Genomic DNA, 21,027 nt, shown 5'->3' with positions numbered 1-21,027 from the left:
TGATCAAAAAAAGGCATTCACTAAAAGTTTAAGTACCAACTTATACTCACTTGCTCTGCTGTTGTTGCTTGCTCTGGATTCTTGTCCTCACGAACCCGTAGCAGACGTGGAAATCGAAGAGAAATTCCCTTCAGAAATATAGAGAAAATATAAAAGACTTCAGTAATTCCTGCAGTGAATTTTCAAATTTCTAAACAATATTACAAGCATATAGTTGGTATGCACCTTAATAGGATCAACCACACCATTTGCTGCACGATGTATTGGGCTAATGCTTAAATCTGCAGCTTTCACCTCCCATACCTGTATTTTGCACAAAATTAGAACATGAAATTCTCAACTCAAACTGAATTGGCAGACAAACAAGAAAAGGCCTGTAATATACAGCAAATAGACACTTCAGAAGCCAAGATGGATTATAAGACTAACCACTTTTGCTCAAGATTCTCTTTGGGTAATTCCTTTTTGTGCCCATTTTGGAGTTCTACAACTTAAAATTCAAGTATATTGACAAACTAGTCACTTTCCCTTACGAGGACAACACCCATACGAGTCTGCCACTGCAAATCAAAAGGCTGACCATGAAAAATAAAAACATCTAATACATAGCGTGCTATTTTAAGTTTTGAAAATTGTATCTTTAGATCTTTTTTTAACAAACATTTTATTGTAATAGGTGCCTATTCTTCTTTCCACCATGGCAAGTAATACTGATATTTTAGGCATAAGAAAAGCCTGTTGTGGGACAGCATTGAAAATTGAATCTTTACATTTTTTTACAACATTTTATTGTCTAGGTAGCTTTTCTTCTTTCCATCATTATGAGGAATATTCAATGATTTGAGGCATAAGCAAAGTCAGTTGTAGGACAACGTAAGAATATCTACTGATATTCACACAATTATGGCAAATCAGTGGACTAACTGGAAAACTAGTGAGACAACATAACAATATCCAATGTTGGTCACAAAATTCTGTCAAATGGGTGTGCTAATTGGAAAAGGGGGACATTATTTAGATTCTTGTCCCAGAAGTCTACTAAAGCTTTAGAAGCTTGAAGATGACTTGCTTTTGTTTTCCTCTAAAGAGTGCATTGTTTTGATAGAACAAAACATAACCAAGTGAAGACCGAGAGTATAATTCTTTCCACCATTATGAGGAATATTGACAGATTTGAGGCATAAGAAAAGTCTGTTGTAAGACGGCCTAATAATATCTAGTAATGTTGGTGTGTAGACATCTACAAATTAGTTAGATTTTATTTAATTAATTATCCTCATAACATAATTAATTTTATTAATTGTGTTAGCCCCTTTTTAACCTCTCCAAATGATTAATTAAATTTTATTTTAAAAGGAGAGTAATCCACATTCCAAAAGCTTAATGAGCAAATCAAGTAGACATGGGTGCATCTACTTCCGCTCAATACAAGTTACGAGGAAACATGCTTAGATATCTAGTAATGTTGGTGTAGACATCTACAAATTAATTAAATTTTATTTAATTAATTATCCTCATAACATAATTAATTTTATTAATTGTGTTACTCCCTTGTTAACCTCGCAAAATAATTAATTAATTTTATTTTAAAAGGAGAGTAATCCACATTCCAAAAGCTTAAAGAGCAAATCAAGTAGACATGGGTGCATCTACTTCCGCTCAATACAAGAAGTTACGAGGAAATATTCTCAAGTTTAGATTTTAGTTTCATGTTTAAACACATAACTAAGCATTTATTTTCATCATCTTCAGTTGGCACGATTATGTCAAATTGGTGAACTAACCAGACAAGCAATAAGAGAACATATCAATGATGGTGTTGTTTACAAAATTATGTTGAAAGGGTGGTGCACAAATTGGAAAAGGGAGGCATTATTTTAGATTCTAGTCCAAGAGGAATGAAGACTGCTAAACCCTTGGAAGCTTGAAGACGCTTTGCTTTTATTTTTCTTTAAAAGAGTGCATTGTTGTGAAAGTTTCTGAACATATCGTACAAGTCATAACTGAGTGTCAACATGTATGCAGATGCCAAATTTAATGCGAAAAAAATCACTTTACTTTTATCCCCATAAAGAAACCACTGCATTGGTTTGATGTCAAGGCTATAGGAAAATGAAGGTTAAGGGACTGATTGAGAAACCAAGAGCATAACTAAACTCATCTATGATAATGCCTCAAGACTTAACCTCATAAGGCCATTCACAAAAGAAAAACTTCTCCAAGGCCATAAGATGCTACACTTAGTTAGCGAATAAATAATAGGAGTACATTTTGTGACAGAACCTTCCATTGATTCTTAGGTTTTATATACAATGTAAGGCATTAGAAGGCACTGGTTGAGAGGTGGTCTATACTAACTAACATAGGATATGAGCAATGAGTAATAGAACATGTTCCATTGCCTTTAAACAGTAGCATCTGTCCAACATTGGCATAATGCCCAATCAGCATTGTTCGAACCAATACACCCAATTTCTTTGAAATAAGGACAACCGTCAATTTGATAGTTTGAAGATGCACCTGATGGATTTTTCTATTTGGGTAAGCTTCCGGATTTTTTTCACAGTTTCTTTCTCAGTCACAGTGCTTTTATATTTTCCATCAAAGTTTTCCTTCAACAGTCTGATTTGATGATGAGCTTCCACATGTTATTTGCTCAGTGGTCTGGGACATTTGGAACTTGAGAGTCTTATTATGTTCATGGTTTACTCCTGATTCTCTGGTTTGCCAATATTTCAAGTATGAGAATGTGTATTGTTGTGACTTGTTTGGACCTGTCTATTGATGTTTTTATTTTATCATTCCATTTTTTTCTCAATGGAGCTCCATTTACAATTATCTTTCGAGGTTTGTATCAATGTTTTTCTGAGAAATCCTTTTCTTTATCTGTGTTCCATTTATATTCTTTCCTTGCCCCATTTTGATATTTCATGGTGTTAGTTTTTAGACCAGAAATAAAGATAAGCAGAAATACAAAATGATGAGCAACAGAACACAGCAAATACCCTAGGAAAACCCTCCTTGAGGGAGAAAAACCCAGCCAAAATATATCTATTATATATTGAATGAAAAGGAGCAGAAATCTGCTTACAACTTAGGCCAAACACAAGGCCGGTCTGATACAATAAAAGATAGCACCTCTCCTAGATGCAAATATTCAGTCAAATATGATTTCTCCTTGATATTTATCTGGTTGATACAAAATGGTGATCTGCTGCAAATGTACGAACTCCTTTTGAAGTGCGAATTGATTGTATGAATGAATTGATGATCAAATGAATGATCATCACCTTGTATATACAAAGCAAGGTGACCTTTTATTTGAGTCAGCCTCTTTTAGAAAATAAAAGAATAAAATTATTATTTATAACAAGGCCGACTTGCCTTGATATTTATTCGCTTATCATTTATTGCTTTAAATTTGAGAGAAATATATCTCCCACCGCTATAACATTAACAGTCCCTCTTAGCTAGGGAGGTAACTTTCTAGATATCCATGTCATGGAGTCTCTCAACATGACACCCACAATGACTACACTCATTTGTGAAAAAGAGTTCATCACGAAGTCTCTCATCGTGATATCGTCATGGAGTCACTCAACATGACGTCCACCATGGCTACTCCCATGTGTGGAAAGAAACATATGTACAAGTGCCTATCACGGAGTTTCTCAACGTGATGTCGTCGTGGAGTCTCTCAACATGACGTCCACCATGGCTACTCCCATGTGTGGAAAAAACACAAGTACAAAGGGTTCATCACGGAGTCTCTCAATGTGATGTTGTCATGGAGTCTCTCAACATGACGTCCACCATGGCTACTCCCATGTGTGGAAAGAATCGCATCTTTGTCTCAAAGATGGACGAGAGCTTTCACCTCATATTTATTCGTTTCAGAGAAATATCTTCGTTTCAGAGAAATATGCATTATAGCAAAGTTCACTGATGTTGAGTCTCCTTCTCAACAAGGGCATCATTCTCCACTACTCCAAGCTTGTCCCCAAAATGTGCAAAACTTCAATCTGGAAAGAGGCTTGGTGAGAATATCAATCGTCCGATCATCAATGCAAATGTACTTGAGTTGAATTGCTTTCCTCAGCACCATATCTCTAATGTAATGATACTTGATCTTCACATGCTTTGTCCTATCATGAAACACTGGATTTACTAAGAGCTTCACACAAATTTGATTATCACAATGAATCACGGTTGGCTCCAATGATTGCCCAAGCTACACAAGCTGCAATATATTCGGCCTCAAGAGTGCTAAGTGCCACAGAAGTCTACTTCTTGCTACACCACGAAATCATGGCAGATCCCAAATTGAAGCTCCATCCAGAGGTGCTCTTCCTATCAGTTACACTCCTAGCCCAATCAAAAACAAAACAGCCTTGTAACTTTAAATCTTCACAAGAAGTATATCTCAAGCCATATCCCATTGTGCCACACAAGTATCTCAAAATATGCTTTGCTGCAACTACATGTATTTGTCTTGGCTCGCACCTGAATTGGCTAAGAGCACTCACCGCATAACAAATGTCTGGTCTAGTATTGACTACATACATCAATAATCCAATCAATTGTCTGTACATGGTGGGATCAACCAAATCTGAATCAGCTGTTGATTCACTCAATTTCTTCAAATTTGTCTCCATAGGTGTAGACATAGACTTGCAATCCATCATCCCAAATCTTTTCAAGATGTCTATAATGTATTTTCCTTGGCTTAAAATTATTTCATTGGGTTTTTGCCACACTTCCAGTCCCAGGAAGTAATGCATAAAACCAAGATCCTTCACCTCAAACTCAGAGGCTAAATCTTTCTTGCATTTGACGATGAGATACTCTGCTCTGGGTAGAAATAAATCATCAACATAAAGAACCAATATCAAAACCTCACCATCAACTAACTTGAAGTAAAGATTGGAATCCACATCATTCTTCGAGAATCCCCAGCTCAACAAATATTGATCAATCCTTTCATACCATGCACGAGGTGCTTGCTTAAGGCCGTACAAATGCCTTCTTCAATTTGCATACATGAGACTCCTTCCCATGAATCACAAAACTATTTGGCTGCTCAATGTACGCTTCATCTTCAATTGCACTATTAAGAAATGCAGTCTTTACGTCCACTTGATGTAGCTTCCACCCTTTGGTAGATGCAATAGCAATAATAGTCTTGATAGATGTACATCGAGTAACATGAGCAAATGTCTCCTCATAATCTATTCCCTCCTAAGAGAATCCTCTTGCCACAAATCTCGCCTTGTGCTTCTCAATACTACCATCAGCTGCATGCTTGATTTTGTAGAGCCACTTGTAAGACACGACTGATTTCCCTTCAAGTCTCGGAACGACGTCCCAAACATCATTCTCGATGATGGATTGATATTCTTCTGTCATTGCATCTCTCCACACCTGGCGATTGGAGGCATCTTCAAAACTGGAATGCTCAGAATCAATAATGTGACTCATCAATGCCACATAACCTGGAAACTTTTGCAGTCTCTTGCTTTCCCTAAAGGTGCCTTGAGGAGCTGCATACTTTTCTACCTCTTGCATAGTTTGTCTAGCCCATAGAGGTCTCTTTCGACCTATAGCAATGTCTCTTGCTCCATCAATTGGTTCTATGGGATCAACTGGATCAATAGTCTCAACTGGCTCATTAGATTCCCTCTAAATCCTAGAAGTATGATCAAGAGATATGTTCATATCCTAAGTAGTCTCCTACTCCTCACTATCCATCTCCATAACCCCTTGTATCTTTTGAACGCTACTTCCTCTTCAAAAGAGACATTTATGTTGATCTCAATCTGTTTCTGCCTTGGAATGTAGATCCTGTAGGTCTGTGAAGACTCACTATAACCCACAAATATTCCTTTCTTTTCTGATGGTTCTAGTTTAGATCTTTTATCCTCAGGCACATGAATATAAATAGAACAACCAAAAATTCTTAAATGACTAACCTTAGGTTTCACACCTATGAAGGCCTCTTCATAAGTCATGTTTCCTAATATTCGATGAGGGCTTCAGTTCTAAACATACACGGCGGTCCTCGAAGCTTCTACCCAAAGGAAAGTTTGTAAATCTGGTGCAGGAGCACCTCATCAAACCCTTCAAGATGACAAGTCAAACTCTGATAAGGGAGGATAAGGCATTAATAATGTCTTTAGGATGTTTTATATAGGTTTTCAATCATACATTAAATGTTTGTAATAATGAAACCATCTTGTGAGCCAAACTCCTATTTTGGCATTTCTATGAGCCAATTAGGACTTTTGGACAATAGGGGATCAAATGTGTTGGTTTTAATGTTTTAAAATGTTTTAGGAGGGGTTAAACTCGACCCAAGGCATTAGGAGGTGAAAGATGACATTTTGACAACTTTTGCAAAAGTTGTCAAAAGTTGTCATGAGCAACTTTTATGCACTTTTTGCATTTTGTAATTTGAAACTCCTCCAACTGCTCTAACCTCTTGATTTTCAGTTAAGAGCAGTTGAGGAATGGTTTATACACTTGGGGGATCCAATTTCTAGTGTGTGGTTGTACGGAGAGGAGTTTTGATGCAAGCAAACTAATAGAATTCTGAGTTTTTCCTGCAATTCTGAAGTTTTGGTCTATGGTACGGTTCTGTGCGGATTGGAATCCGATCTCCATGATGTGAATTGGTTGAAGGAGAGAGTTAACTCTGTTTTGGTTTTGATTTGAAGTATAGATTGTGTGTTGCTCCTGGTATTCAAGTTTTGTTGTAGGTACCTGTTGTGACCATTTCACACATCGCCCCATCGCAAATGGGGACCCCCTCTTTTTGCTTGTTTTTTTGTTCGTTTTCGCTTTCGTTTTTAGGGTTTTGTTAGTTAGTTAGTCGTCTGGATTTAGGGCCAAGCCTTAGGGTTTTAAATTTTGCCTTTTCAAGCCAAAATCCAGTCGCTTTTGAGAGCTTTTTTGAGCTTCTTTCCTAGAAGCAAATTTTTGAATGCAATGAATTCGCCAAAATGGTCTAATTTTCAATTGGAATGTTCATGCAGAGCTTAAACTTGTCTAAATGATGACCGTCAATGTGAATTTTTGTCTGATTGAATATTTTGACCAAATTTTGACTTTTTTGAAGTTTGATCCTGGGCATTGGAATTGATTTGTTTTCGCCTCGTGAAGTGTTAAAATGTGAAAATTCTTGTTATTTTGGCCTGTAGGAGCAAAATCGCTCCTGTCCCTCAGTGAAGGACGGGAGCTCAATTTCAAATATCTCATTGTCCTTGCAGAGCCCAGACAAATTTTACGTTTGAAGTGATGAAGAACGACGAGATCTTTTCATTGAATATAAATTGAAGATTTTCATGAGCACAGAAAGGTCTCCAGAAGGAAAATCGCTCCTGTCCCTCAGTGAAGGACCGGAGCTACAATTCAAATTTCGCCATGCCCATGCAAGATTTTGATAGCTCAGCAATTGGAGGACGTCCGAAGGAAGATACTTTGCCAAATGAATATAATTTGAGATGCAAAAAATGGAGAAAATGACCTATATTGACTAAATCGCTCCTGTCCCTCTCCAAGGGACCAGGGCGAGGTACCTTGTAGCTCTCGTCCCTCTCCCAGGGACCAGAGCGATTTCCTCCATTTTGCAAAATCCAGACAAGGGTCAAGGCAAGTTTACGTTCAAAAACAAGGGAAAACATGAGATGAACGCATTGAATATAAATTGAAGATTTTTGGGACGTCCATAACAGTGCTAAATGCCTAGTTCGCTCCTGTCCCTCAGGAAGGGACCAGAGCGATTTTTGATATAATTGCTCTTCTTGCAAAGTTACAAATGATGTCAAGGCATGAACGAATGGAGGGAAGAAGGACGAGTCCGTTGAATATAAACTTAGAGCATGGCAAAGTAAGATGAAGGCCACAAGGGAAGGATCGCTCCTGTCCCTCTCCAAGGGACCAGGGCGATACAATGGTGAAGATACGTCCCTCTCAAGTTCAAGGTCGTCCCTCCAAGGTTCAAGACCGATCCAAGCCAGGACAAAAGATGGCGAGGACATTTCAAGGCATTTACATCAGGCGCAACGTTACAAAGGTCATCACATGGAAGGATTTGTACTCTAAAGACCTAGATCGCTCCTGTCCTTTGGTAAGGGACCAGAGCGATATCTACATAATGGCGTAGATTTCAAAAGGCGAACAAAGTTTCAAGCAACCAAGAAGGTCGAAAGGACGTCATTTCACGCAATGAAGTTGATTGCAAGTTGGTACAAACAAGAACAAGCATATAATGATGAACTTCGCTCCTGTCCCTCAGGAAGGGACCAGGGCGATGTTAGATGCATTGACCATTTCATGCAAAATTTACGTAAGGACAAGACATTGCAATGTTCTGGAGGGTCCATGGTATGACAACAAGGTGATAAACAAGAGTTTTGAACGTCCAAACATCGCCGAATGATGTAAAAGCCCCACATCGCTCCTGTCCTTTGGACAAGGACCAGGGCGATCCTATCAAAAAACGCTCATATTCCTCCAAAATCGAAACAAGGCGAGGTTAAGCAAGACAAAGGAAGGCGTTTGGAAAACATCACAATGAAGGATCGAAGGTCAAAAATGCATATTGAACGTGAAAAAATCAAGATCGCTCCTGTCCTTTGGACAAGGACCAGGGCGATATGCACTTAAAGGACACCCATATGCGCACACAAGGCGATCAAATTCGAAAGACCATCAAGGTGATCGATTTTTAACGTGGAGATGAAGGAGTTGGACGTAAGAAATGCAAGAATCATGCCAAAGATGGTGAATCGCTCCTGTCCCTCTCCAAGGGACCAGAGCGACGAGGTACGTCCCTTTGTTTTCCAATTTTGGCGCCAAACAAACAAATTTAAATTTCCTTAAATGCTAAATCGATTAAAAAATTGAAAATCCATTTTTATTTAGCATTTAATATGGCGTTATCTTTTATTAATTATTTTTTTGCCTTTATTAAAAATCGAAATTCTCATTTAAAAAAACGCAAGGCATTAATAATTAATTAATTAATTAATAAAAAAAAAAAAATCGGTTTGAAGCGCCTAATTAGGCAAGTCGGCCTTGTTATTTTATTGCAAATCATTTAAAAAATGGTTTTATCTGTCAAAGTCGGCCTAAGAGGTGAAAGGGTATGAGCGCTATTTATAAGGGGAGTGAAATGTTCATTTTTACATAATCATTTTTACCTTCCTTCATGCGAATCAAGAAGAGGCGAATATAGTGCGAAGTGTGTTCAAAGGTGGTGCGATTTCAAACCAAAGGTGGCGCTAGTATCATCTTGTGTGGAGTGCGATTATTATCCAAGGTGGTGCGAGTTTCATTCATCCAAGGGTGGCGCGCTTAGCTATCAAAGGTGGTGCGATTCCAAACCAAAGGTGGTGCGAATTTGAAGATCACGCCTAAGGCGAATTTGCTAAAGACTTGGAGATTTATTTGTGCGAATTTGAAGATCCATTTGAGACCACGTCCAAGGCGATAAGTGAAGATCACATTCTATCCAGAGGTGGCGAAGTATATTTTGAGGGGATCATATTGAAGATTATCTTTATACCTCAATTTTGCCTAGGCGAATTTTGTTTTTTGCATCCTAGAGTTAGCTCTCTATCGAGGTATGGCGATTTATTGTTATTGTTTTATTCATTCATCGTCATATTTCAAATTTTCAAATTTTGATCCTTGAAAATCTCTTAGCTCAATCGTTGTATTTTAGGAAATGATAACTCTAGGGACTTATCATGAGGTTTCCTAAAATCTATCTCTCTTATCTACGTTATTTATTGCAAAATCTATTTCTTATAGTGAAATGTTGTGTAGGTATGGCGACCCCAAAGGCGGGAGCATCCACCAGTCGCTCGGCCCTCATGAAAGAAGATCAGAAGACTGAAGAAGTGGAGACCAAGATCGTGTCCAAGTGGAGCAACATTGGAGATACAAACTTGGGGAACTTTAGCACGAAGAAGTTCCGAGAGGTCCCTTACATCGGCAAACCATCACCTGTCGCCCGGAGAATAATAGAAAGTGGCATCATCAAGGCGGCCAGTTTTCCTCCAGCCATTCAGTGTCACGAGTTGATGATCGAGTGTGCCCGTCATTACAATCCACAGTCCAGGACCATTGTGTCCAATGAGGGAAATATTTTGGCGTACCTTTCAGAGGAGGCCATCAGTGAAGCCTTCCATCTTCCAGAGCACAGGGACATGATATACAAGAGCATTGAAGGAGCCAGATCAGTGTACGATGATGATCCAGATGCTTGTCTAAGCATAATCAACAAGAACTGGCTACTTAAGAGTCGTCCCCGTCTGAGCAAAGTACCGAACACACCACACCGGATCGATTTCCAGGAGGAGTACAGAGATTTGATTACCATGCTCAACAGAGTTACAGGAGCACCTCATGCCTTCTATTTTGAGAAATGGATGTTTTATTTCATCCAGGTGATTGTTCAAGGGAAGGGTACAATACATTGGGCTAGGATAATTAGCCATTGCTTAGACGTACAGTTGAGAAGACTCAGGGCCACTAAGTCCTTCCACATGAGTTCATATGTCATCTATGCCTTAATCAGGAGCGTTGAGTACGCAGGACTACCTCACAGAGGAGTGATTGGAAGAGGACCCGGTGAGGTCAGAGTTTGCGAATCCTATACCTACTTGCATCATCCACCAGGGAAGAACTACAAGTTAATCAATGATACTTTCACGATGAACATCACAAGGACGTTGCAAGGAGGGATTCACAACAGATTATCTCAGGATGCCCAGGAATTAATCAAGAGGTACGGTGCTTGGTTCATTCAGTTTCCTAAGTTCACCTACATTAGAGTGTATGGATGTCCTTTACCCCCATACATGTTGCCGAGATACCCGACAGACAGGATTGTGTTACTTGAAGTAACAAGGCAGTTGGCAGCATATATGAAGGCATTCAGACACAGACATCAGAATGGAGTTCAGGTACCTATTATTTTGGGTAATTCAGTTGAGGTATGTCCCAATGTCTCAGCCATGGATGATGCAGAGAGGGAGTTAGCCTTGTATCCTTTTTCATCTTTTGCTTGGAGGAATAGTTTTGATCCTCATGGACATTTAGAGGAGACAGTCGGTAGAAGATTTAGACATGAGTACCAGATTGAAGATTTTATGATGAATCTCCTAGATGATCTCGAAGTGAAACGAAAGATACATTCTAGATTGCCTTTGGATTTCATCAGGAAATGTAAGATTTACAGAGTAGCCGACCAAGCTCAGGACAACGGCAGGCACATCCAATCTTCATATGATAGAGAAAGCAAAACAATAAGTTTGAATTGGAATGAGCCCGAGGCCGTGGATTTAGATGAATTGATGGCACCAGTCTTGTCTTGTACTCGCAGATGGGTAGATGTTCAGCATCAGAAGTTGAGAGAACAAGGCATAGCCATGTCTTTTACTTTGGAAGAGAAACCAGCCGAAGGTGGAGCCAGTGTTAGTGAAGGCAATCCTAATCCTAGGAATTCAGGTGAAGGTAACCTTCGATGTGCCAGTGAGGGCAATCTCCATTCGAGAGGTTCAAAGAGAAAGGAAAGATCAGAAAAGAAAGAGCCTTCCAAGAAAAAGCAAGGTGCTAACAAAGATCAAACACCAGGTACTTCTTCCAGGCCAGAAGACAGAACAGTTCGAGTGGAAGAATCCATGGAATCGATGGTACAGAATGATAGACAGGAGGAAGAACAGGCACAGCATGTTTCATCCGATGGATCTCTCCAAGACTATGATTTAGAAGAAAATAATGAAGTAACATCTCCTCCCAGACAAGAAGAAGTAGTACACAAAGAAATTCAAGTTCAAGAGACAAGATCAAATATCCCAGATTGGTTGAAGGAAAGATTGACTAGGGTGATCGTAGTTGAGGACGAGGACAGTGCAATCGATCTAGAGAGCCTTGTTGGACGTTCACATATGACAACAGAGAAGAAGAAGGCTACAAAGATGTCCAAGATGATTCGAGATGAGACTGGATCTAGAAAACTGCAGATAGCTACACCGGCAGCAGACAAATATGAGGGTGAGATCCTAGCAGAGGACTATCATATACAGACTATTGAGTTAGGACCATCCACAGCAGAGCAGACTTTAGATGATGCCACCGACACATTTGAGGCATTAAAGGATAAATTTAGAGAAGAAGTAGAAAAGAATAGAAAGCTTGAGAAAGAGGTCGGTGCATGGAGGACATATTTCAGTCACATCAATGAACCTTTGGGACGTCAGGATCCAGTTAGATCACCATTGCAGGCATTGCCCCTTCAATCAATCAATGAAGCAGAGAGATTTAGGAATATGGTCCAGCGTACATGTAATTGGATGGATAGATCTCACACGGTGGCCATTGAGTTTATTACAAGGATGTCGAAGATCACCCATCAGGCTAACCAAGTCCTTGAGATAATCCACAGACTGATGGCAACAGTAGATGCATTTGCCCATACCAAGGACGTTGTCATTCCTGTCTTGAAAGTTATAAGACATACATCCAGAAGAATTTTAGCACAAGAGAAGATCTTGGAAGGCGATTCTCACAGTTTGTTTCAGTGGTCGACCTTACTCCATATAAAGAGTGTTCTCTTTGAGGACATCAGTGTTAGATGTGGTCAAGTTGAGGAGGTGATCAATCCGATCCAGGACAGAGTCTTTGAGGTACTTCGTACCATTCTTGGCAGGAGGATCGAGGTCGAGACAGATGTGGATTTACAAGAATTTGAAGATAGAATCAAGATCATCTTTCGCAAGGACGCAGATGTTACAGATGAGCAGTATGATCAGATGTATGCCACCATGCTCCTGATTGATAGAACAAAGGAACTTGAACCTACTTGGGACACAGCTCTTCTAGATGCATTTGATCAGGTTATCCACTTAGAAGAGAGTATCAAGAATCTTCCCGAGATTCCAAGCACAGAAATCGAAGGAATTGTGACAAAATTCATTGCATATGCTAAGAAAGAGAATTGGAAGGGGAATAAGATTCTAGATGAAAGGTTGTTACAGATGACATGACATCTTATTTCTCATTGGCTGATACCTCCTAGATTTTTGTGCCAAATTTAATATTTGGCTATGTATTTAATGTTGTTCAGTAAAAAGGAGGTCATTTGTAACAAACCCTAATTAGGGTTTAGGTGTCATGATCTTGTCCATTGATTTACTTTCAATCTGGACCTTTCATTGTAACTGGGGATGCTATTTATACCCCCATTTTTCATTTCATTTGTAACAGAATAGTCAATAGAGAAATAGAGTTGAGAGATTAGAATTGTAAGCAATTTTTATTTTATAGCAAGATTGAGTCTTGAAGAGAGAAGTTCAAGCAATTGTTGTATATGATGACTTGGAAATCAATAAAATATTGAAGTTATGGTGTTTTGTTGCAAGTTTCTTGAGTTATCTTCATGGTTGTTGGATGTACTTGAATCACGCTCAATCAAAGTAGTTTGTTAATTTGAAAGACTAAGTGTGAGATTTGATATTTGGTAGGATTCGCAATCCAAACCACTAGCTTCTTGCTGATTGTAGGAACGCCTTGCGTGGTCGACTGGAAAACATTTTGAGTCCTTAACCTTCAAGCATTTTCGCATCTAGGATATGTACCTTCGTAGTAGTGTCCTTGATCTTTGATGCATTGAACACCATTATTACCTTAGAAGATCGCACTAATTTCAGTTGAGTTGTTATCTTATGGCAAAATTGAAGTTAGTTGAGTCTTGCCAAATCTCATTCATGCTAAGTCGTTCATAGGGTTAGACTAGATTAGACCTCTCAAACCCTGTCCTTTTTCCTTTTTTTTTTGAAAGTTCCTTTTAGATTAGTAAAACCTTCGAACTATTGAATCCGTAAGAAGCCTTGAAGGAAACAGCAAATCACATCATACCACTAAAAAGCTTGTCCACACGTGGAGACCCCACTAAAAGAACCTTGGAGTCCACCTAACTGATCCTTTTTTGCAGATCTTCAGCAGTTAGAGACTATTTTCTCAAGAGAGGATAAGATGCCTAATGGTATTTTATTCTGTGTATGATTGTGTACAAAATACACGTCAACAGAATTGGCGCTAGAAGGAGGGCTTGTACGTGAACTCCAGATTCTATCACTTCAAATTTACGGAGGTTATCTCAAGAGCTTTTGTCCCTCCTCCCGCGTCAACAGAATTGGCGCTAGAAGGAGGGCTTGTACGTGAACTCCAGATTCTATCACTTCAAATTTACGGAGGTTATCTCAAGAGCTTTTGTCCCTCCTCCCGCGTCAACAGAATTGGCGCTAGAAGGAGGGCTTTCTTTAGTTTCAAAGTTCGAAGTCCGAAAATTTTGAAAAGAGAAAAATATTGCAAACATGATCATGAAGTACGATGGTGTTGCCGAATGAAGGACTGAATCAAGTGGTGCAACCCAATTTGCAAGTAGGCAATACCCAAGAAGACATCATTTCCCAATTGAATCAAGTAGCTTGGAACGCAAGGAGAAGCCAAGTCGAATATAACAGAGTCAGAATCATCTTAGAGCAAGAGGAAGATATAGCCGAAGAACATCAAAGGGTCATAGCTAGGAATCTTCGCAATCAAAGGAACGTACAATAATCCTTGCAAGACTTCACGCTGGATCGCATTGGTTCATCCTCGCCCGAGAAACATCAAAGGTTGTTGAGGTCCACACCAGGCATCAAAGATCTAAGTGAACTTCAGTTTACTTCCAAAGCAAAGCGAGTTAAGAGAGAGGACACTCCCAAAGAGTTCGAACTAAGATTGGAAGGATCTCCTGAGTCATCACAAGTTCTCCAAGAACAAGTCCAAGCGGCGATCCAATCTAGTATCCAAGCAATTTCACAAACAAAGAGCCAAGCTAGTTCACCAAGTTCAGTTTCAAGGAATACAATGGCTCATCGTGCTCCACCACCACCTCCTCCTCCTCATGTACTTAATGGTGCGACGTGGCTAGTCAACAATCCATCACCATTGGAATTTGCAGTTTATCATGATATGCCAAAGAATCCCGAACACTTTTGTTCCAAGTTCAATGTTAGTGATTTCCATCGCACAGCAGAAGATCACATCAAGATGTTCGAGGACCTTCTTCGTAACAGACAAATTGAATATGGAGATGTGGCATGTAGGCTTTTTCCCTACTCATTGGGAGAAGAGGCATACTTTTGGTTTATTCATTTGCCTACAGGGTCCATCAGGACTTGGGACGCGATGAAAGACGCATTCATTGCTAAATTTGGCATCCCAACTACACCAGCAGAGTTATATAGACAGTTCGTTGAGGTTCGAAGGAGAGAGCATGAACCTATTACTTCCTTCAACGACAGATTTCACCGAGCATACACAATGCTACGTCCTCCTTATCTTATTGCAGATCCAAGGGAAATTTACTATGGAGCCTTAGATCATCTCACGGCCATGTTCGTAAGGACACACCCAACTCCGAATGATCTAAATGCGGCCTATACTAGAGCCATTGAAGTGAGTAAGCACGTGGGACAAAACATCACTGGGCCACTACTACACATAGGATCCGTCGCAGCCCCTAACCAGATGCAAGCAGTTGGCACGGCTTTAGCCAACCAAACTCCAGTCATGAATCCAATCCCGCAAGCGACATATCCAAACGTACAGCCGACAAATCAGTTGGTCCTTCACCCAGGAGCTCCAATTTCTCAAGCTCCACCCGCTCAACCTGTGTACCTGCAAAATGCTACAAATTCGTCAAGGACACAAGAAGAGAAAGATGAAATGAAAGAGTTGATTGAGCAAGTCAAGAAGTTATCAACTGAGGTCACCCACCTGAGGAACCAGAATAATCAACTCCAGAGCATGCAGAGGGCCAACCACGGCCAACACGCGAACAACCAGAATTTCCAAGGCAATAATAATCAAGGATTCAGAAACAATTATCAAGGAAATAACAATCAAGGTTTCCAAAGAAGACCATGGAATACAGCTCCCAACAATGGAAATGTGGTGACGCCTTTGGACAATCCACCAAATGCGCAAAGTCAAGAGAACCCCTCTTCGGGCAAAGTGTTTTTAGCCGAAGCAGCCTTGTCTAGTTGGTGCAGACTCCACAACACGAACCAACATTCCGAGTTGCAGTGTCCTGAATTTAAAATTGCGGCCGATATTTTCCAACAAGAGATGCGTACCACCAATCCACCTGAAAATCCGCCCACCACAGGGTACGAAATTGTCCCAACCACGCAGTATGGTCAAGCCATGATCGTTGAAACCTGCAGATATTCACAAGAAGAAATTAGTCCAGTACAAAATGAGAGATTTCCTCCAGAATCGGCCAATGGACCAATGGTGCCACCAGGATCTCAGTTTCCGCCAGCATCTGCAAACGGACCTGTAGAGGATTCAGAATACTATTTCCCACCATTGAATGACAGTGTCCTAGTAGAAGGAATCAAGGAAGTATTCCACCAATCGTCAGGAGGTGCAAACCAAAGAGTTTATCACAGGAATCAGAGAAATCCCGAACCATTAACAACATCGATTCCTCCAAACAATTTTTCAACTCCACCGGATCCCCAAGCTAGCAACGTCCCTGAATATCCACAAAACACTCAAGAATACATACAAAGAAATATTTCACCTCCCGCGGGAAATGAAACGAAAAGATTGGCCGCCTTGGTGTTAGATGAACTCAAGAAGGTCAAGGTGAGTTTACCACTCTATGAGTTGCTCAAAGTGTCTGAAATTAAAGAGGCAGTGATCAATAGTTTGAGTGAACCTAGTGCAACAAGGTCAAATGTTCAAGCCACTATCAATGTGACTCAAGAGGAAGCCGATTCTCAAGAACAACCTGAGCAAAATGAGTGCATGGTTCAAACTATAACCTTCCCAGCTAAAAAGGAAGATATGTTGGAAGGAAAAGTCTTACTCAAAAGAGGCGAAACCAAAAAAACTCAGCCTATAGTCAAGGAGAACCTCACTACTAACTTGGTTCTGCCCGAGAAAGAAGTTACAATCAAGAAAGATGTGGTTAAAAAAGGAAAATCTGCAAACCAAGCCAGTCACTCAAAAGAGGAGAGCCCAGCAAAGGAAGATCACTCAAAGATCAATCAAATTAAACATCAAGAACCAAGTGAAGAAAATTCAGTGCCTTCTCAAGGAAAGGACGAACCGGCCCCGTTCCCACTATCAGTCAGAATATTTGGAAAATTATTACACAATTGCCTTTATGATTCCGGAGCCTCAAGCAATGTCATGCCCTTAGCCGTTTGTCAAAGACTGGGAATAACTCCCGCACCTACCAAGAGAAAAGTCACTCAGCTTGACAAGACAGAAGTTCCAGTCATGGGAGAATTGAACAACATTCACATGCAATTGGCCGCAGACCCAAGGGTCCAGAATTTTATAGATATATCAGTAGTGGATATTCCAGATTCATATGGAATGCTCCTGAGTCGAGATTGGTCCCGAAAGTTGAATGGATATGTATCGACCGATTTCGCACACATGTGGCTACCATGGAGAGGAGTCCCGAACCAGATTAAAATTGATAGCACCCCAAGGTTGAGATTGATGATAACTGAATATGGAGAGGACAATGAAGTCCTATTTTTAGAGTCCGACCTAGGAACATATAAACCCAAAGTAGAGGAGATCTTAATGATACAAGATATACGAGATGAAAATACCCAACAAGAGGTCATGGAGTCAACTGAGATCGTCATTGAAAGCGATCAAGGATCCGACCAAGAGGACGAAGGGATGTTTGAAAACTTCAGAAGGTTCGTACAAAGAAACATCCAGCAAAGTGTACAACTTGGCAATATAGCATCCGTCCGAGATCTACTTCTTCCGAATTGGTGTAGAATCCACAATGCCGTCCACTCAGAATTATCTTGTGCTTTATGCCAGACCGCATTGGAACAAGTATACAAAAGGGTCCCACAGACACCAACTATAGAAGAAATTCAAGATTCAGAGAATGAAAGCCTTACAGACACCGAAAGTTCTGTGGAAGATGAAGTTTCGTCCGATACAACAGATGAAAGTCATGAAAGTCCAGAAACAGACAATCAAGAAAATCAAATATGGACCCTAAGGTTCGACGGATCTAAGTCCAAGCAAGGATCCGGAGCTGGATATGAATTAATTGGTCCTAAGGGAGAAACATACCTTGCCGCTCACAGATTGCAGTTCCCTTGCACCAACAACGTAGCAGAGTATGAATCTTTGGTTCATGGATTACTGTTAGCCATCCAAAAGGGGGCAAAGATACTGCAAGTATACGGAGACTCAGAAATCGCAATAAGACAAATCAGGAAGCAATATGTCTGCCATGACAAAAGGCTAACCAAGTATAGAAACCGAGTCTGGGATCTAATTGAAAGTTTTGATGCTTTCAATATCAATTCAATTTATAGACATCAGAATCAAGTGGCCAATTCACTTGCACAGGCCGCGAGCTCATTGATTCCATTAGCAATGGAAGGATTAAAGAAGTTTACCATCGAGTTGATATCAGTTCCTTCAGTCCCAGATAACATCACCAATTTCCAAGTTTTCGAAGACGACAAGCACATTCTAGACTTCCTAACCAGCACGGACATCTTCTTAACGCAGATCATAGATGAAGACGAAGTGGGTGAAGCTGAGTTCGATGCCGAAGGAGTCCTGAACTTAAAAACAAACGCTATTCCGAAAGGAATGGTCGAATTAGAAAGGATTTTTGATCCTGACAAGTTGAAAGAAAAGAAGAATCACAGTGTAGAAGGCAATATGTGCGACGCGATCAATCTAGGTGACGAGACACAAGTTAAGAATGTTTTCATTGGAAAGTCTTGCACAGCAATTGAAAAGGATGGAATCCTAAAGAACATGAGGGACTTCCCAGATGTCATTGCATGGAGCTATGAAGATCTCAAGACCTACGACACTGCGATTATCACTCACACAATCCCGTTGAAACCAGGAAGCAAGCCATTCAGGCAAAGACAAAGACCCGTCAATCCTTTGTTAGAACCGCTGATATACCAAGAAGTGAAGAAGTTACTCACTGCTAAAATCATCTTCCCAGTAAGACACTCGACGTGGGTCGCCAACCTGGTACCTGTTAGAAAGAAAAATGGAGAGATCAGATTGTGTGTTGATTTTAGAAATCTCAACAGAGCATCAGAGAAAGATAACTATCCGCTCCCATCATTAGATGAAGTACTGCAGATCGTCAATGGATCACAAATGATGTCCTTCCTAGACGGATATTCAGGATACAATCAAGTCCTAGTCGAACCTGAAGATCGAATAAAGACTGCTTTCACCACCAAATGGGGAACATTTGCCTATAAGAGAATGCCTTTTGGACTCATAAACGCCGGAGCTACATTCCAGAGAGCTATGGATATCGCTTTCAGAGATTTAATTGGTAAAAGCATTATTATATATATGGATGATATCACAGTTTTCTCTAGACAGAGAGAAGATCATGTGGACGATTTGAGAAGAGTCTTCCAAAGATGTAGAAGATACGGTGTCTCCCTTAATCCGAAGAAATGCATATTTGGAGTCACAGAAGGAAAGCTTTTAGGACATGTCATTTCAGAGAAAGGAATATCTATTGATCCTGAAAGGGTGAAGGCCATATCTACTATCAATTTGCCAGCAAGTAAGAAAGAGCTCAAATCATTTTTCGGCAAAATCAACTTCGTCCGAAAGTTCATTACCGGATTTGCCGAGATTGTCAGGCCATTGAATGAAATGTTAAAGAAAGATGCAAAGGTCGAGTGGACTCCACAAGCCAGAAGAGCATTTGAAGAAATAAAGACCGCAATTATGGAGGCGCCAGTCTTGATTAGTCCTGATTATCTCGAACCATTTTATTTATATTCCTTCGCCTCCGAATACACTTGTGCCGCCATTCTCACCCAAAGAAGTGAAGAGAGGGATGAAAATCCCATTGCTTTCATGAGCACCCCGTTGAAAGACGCAGAATTAAGATATCCAAATGTTGAAAAGCAGGCATACGCATTAGTAAAGGCAGTTAAGAAATTCAGACATTACCTCCTGAGAGCCAAGATTTATGCAATAGTGCCTGATACGGCAGTCAAGACTCTTCTCATGCAAAATGAATTAGGAGAGAGAAGAGGAAAGTGGGTCGCCATTATCCAAGAATTTGATATTGAGATACAGCCCATGAAACTGGTCCGAGGACAAGCTTTGGCACAGACATTAGCGATAGATGGGCCAGGATTAGTCCAACAAATTTATGAATTAGAAGATGTCACACCTGATGAATGGTACAAAGATATTGTGACATATTTGCTTAATCACAGATGTCCTGCTCATATGACACCTACACAAAAGAGAGCATTAAGGTTAAAGTGTCAACATTACGTGCTTCAAGGATCTGTTCTATACCGGAAAAATTATGAAGGGGTATACCTGAGGTGTGTTGGCAAAGACGAAGCAAAGCAGATAATTGAACATTTCCATTCCAAGTTTGGAACCGGACATGGAGCCAACCTCGCCACAGCTCACCAGATCCTAAGAGCAGGATATTACTGGCCTACGTTTTTTAAAGATACGTTCAATCACATTAAGACTTGCCACACATGTCAAGTCGCAGCTATAAGAGAGAGAAATCCTGCCATGCCACTGAATCCCGTGATTGAAGCCAGACCATTTGCGAAATGGGGAATGGACTTTATTGGTGTCATCAACCCCGCATCCTCAGCACAACACAAGTACATCATTACAGCTACTGATTATTGTACCAGATGGTCAGAGGCACAGGCACTTAAGGTTTGTTCTACTGAAGTTGTAATCAAGTTTCTAGAGGAGAACATAATCACAAGGTTTGGATGTCCCTATGCGTTGGTTTGCGACAATGGATCGGCATTCACATCATTGAGATTCTCAAATTGGGCTTTTGAGTACGGGATAACCCTCAAGTTTTCATCAAATTATTATCCTCAGGGCAATGGATTAGCAGAATCTACAAACAAAAATTTGCTCAGTGTTATCAAGAAATTA

General features: G+C 40.2%; 1 protein-coding gene across 2 annotated transcripts in view; it reads right to left on the bottom strand.

Moving 5' to 3' along the window:
- Positions 1 to 21,027, bottom strand: part of LOC131073776 (DNA ligase 1) — a 191,382-nt gene that overhangs the window by 526 nt on the left and 169,829 nt on the right. For both annotated transcript variants that reach the window (XM_058010272.2, XM_058010271.2), the window contains exons 15-16: positions 226 to 303; positions 51 to 128 (exon numbers count right to left, since the gene is read on the bottom strand). In XM_058010272.2, the coding sequence (XP_057866255.1) occupies positions 51 to 128; positions 226 to 303 (156 nt within the window). The remainder of the gene's footprint in view (positions 1 to 50; positions 129 to 225; positions 304 to 21,027) is intronic.

Source organism: Cryptomeria japonica, chromosome 1 (assembly GCF_030272615.1).
Source record: "Cryptomeria japonica chromosome 1, Sugi_1.0, whole genome shotgun sequence".
Taxonomy (NCBI): domain Eukaryota; kingdom Viridiplantae; phylum Streptophyta; class Pinopsida; order Cupressales; family Cupressaceae; genus Cryptomeria; species Cryptomeria japonica.
Note: the sequence above shows the minus strand (reverse complement) of the source record. Positions and strands in the feature narration are given on the sequence as shown.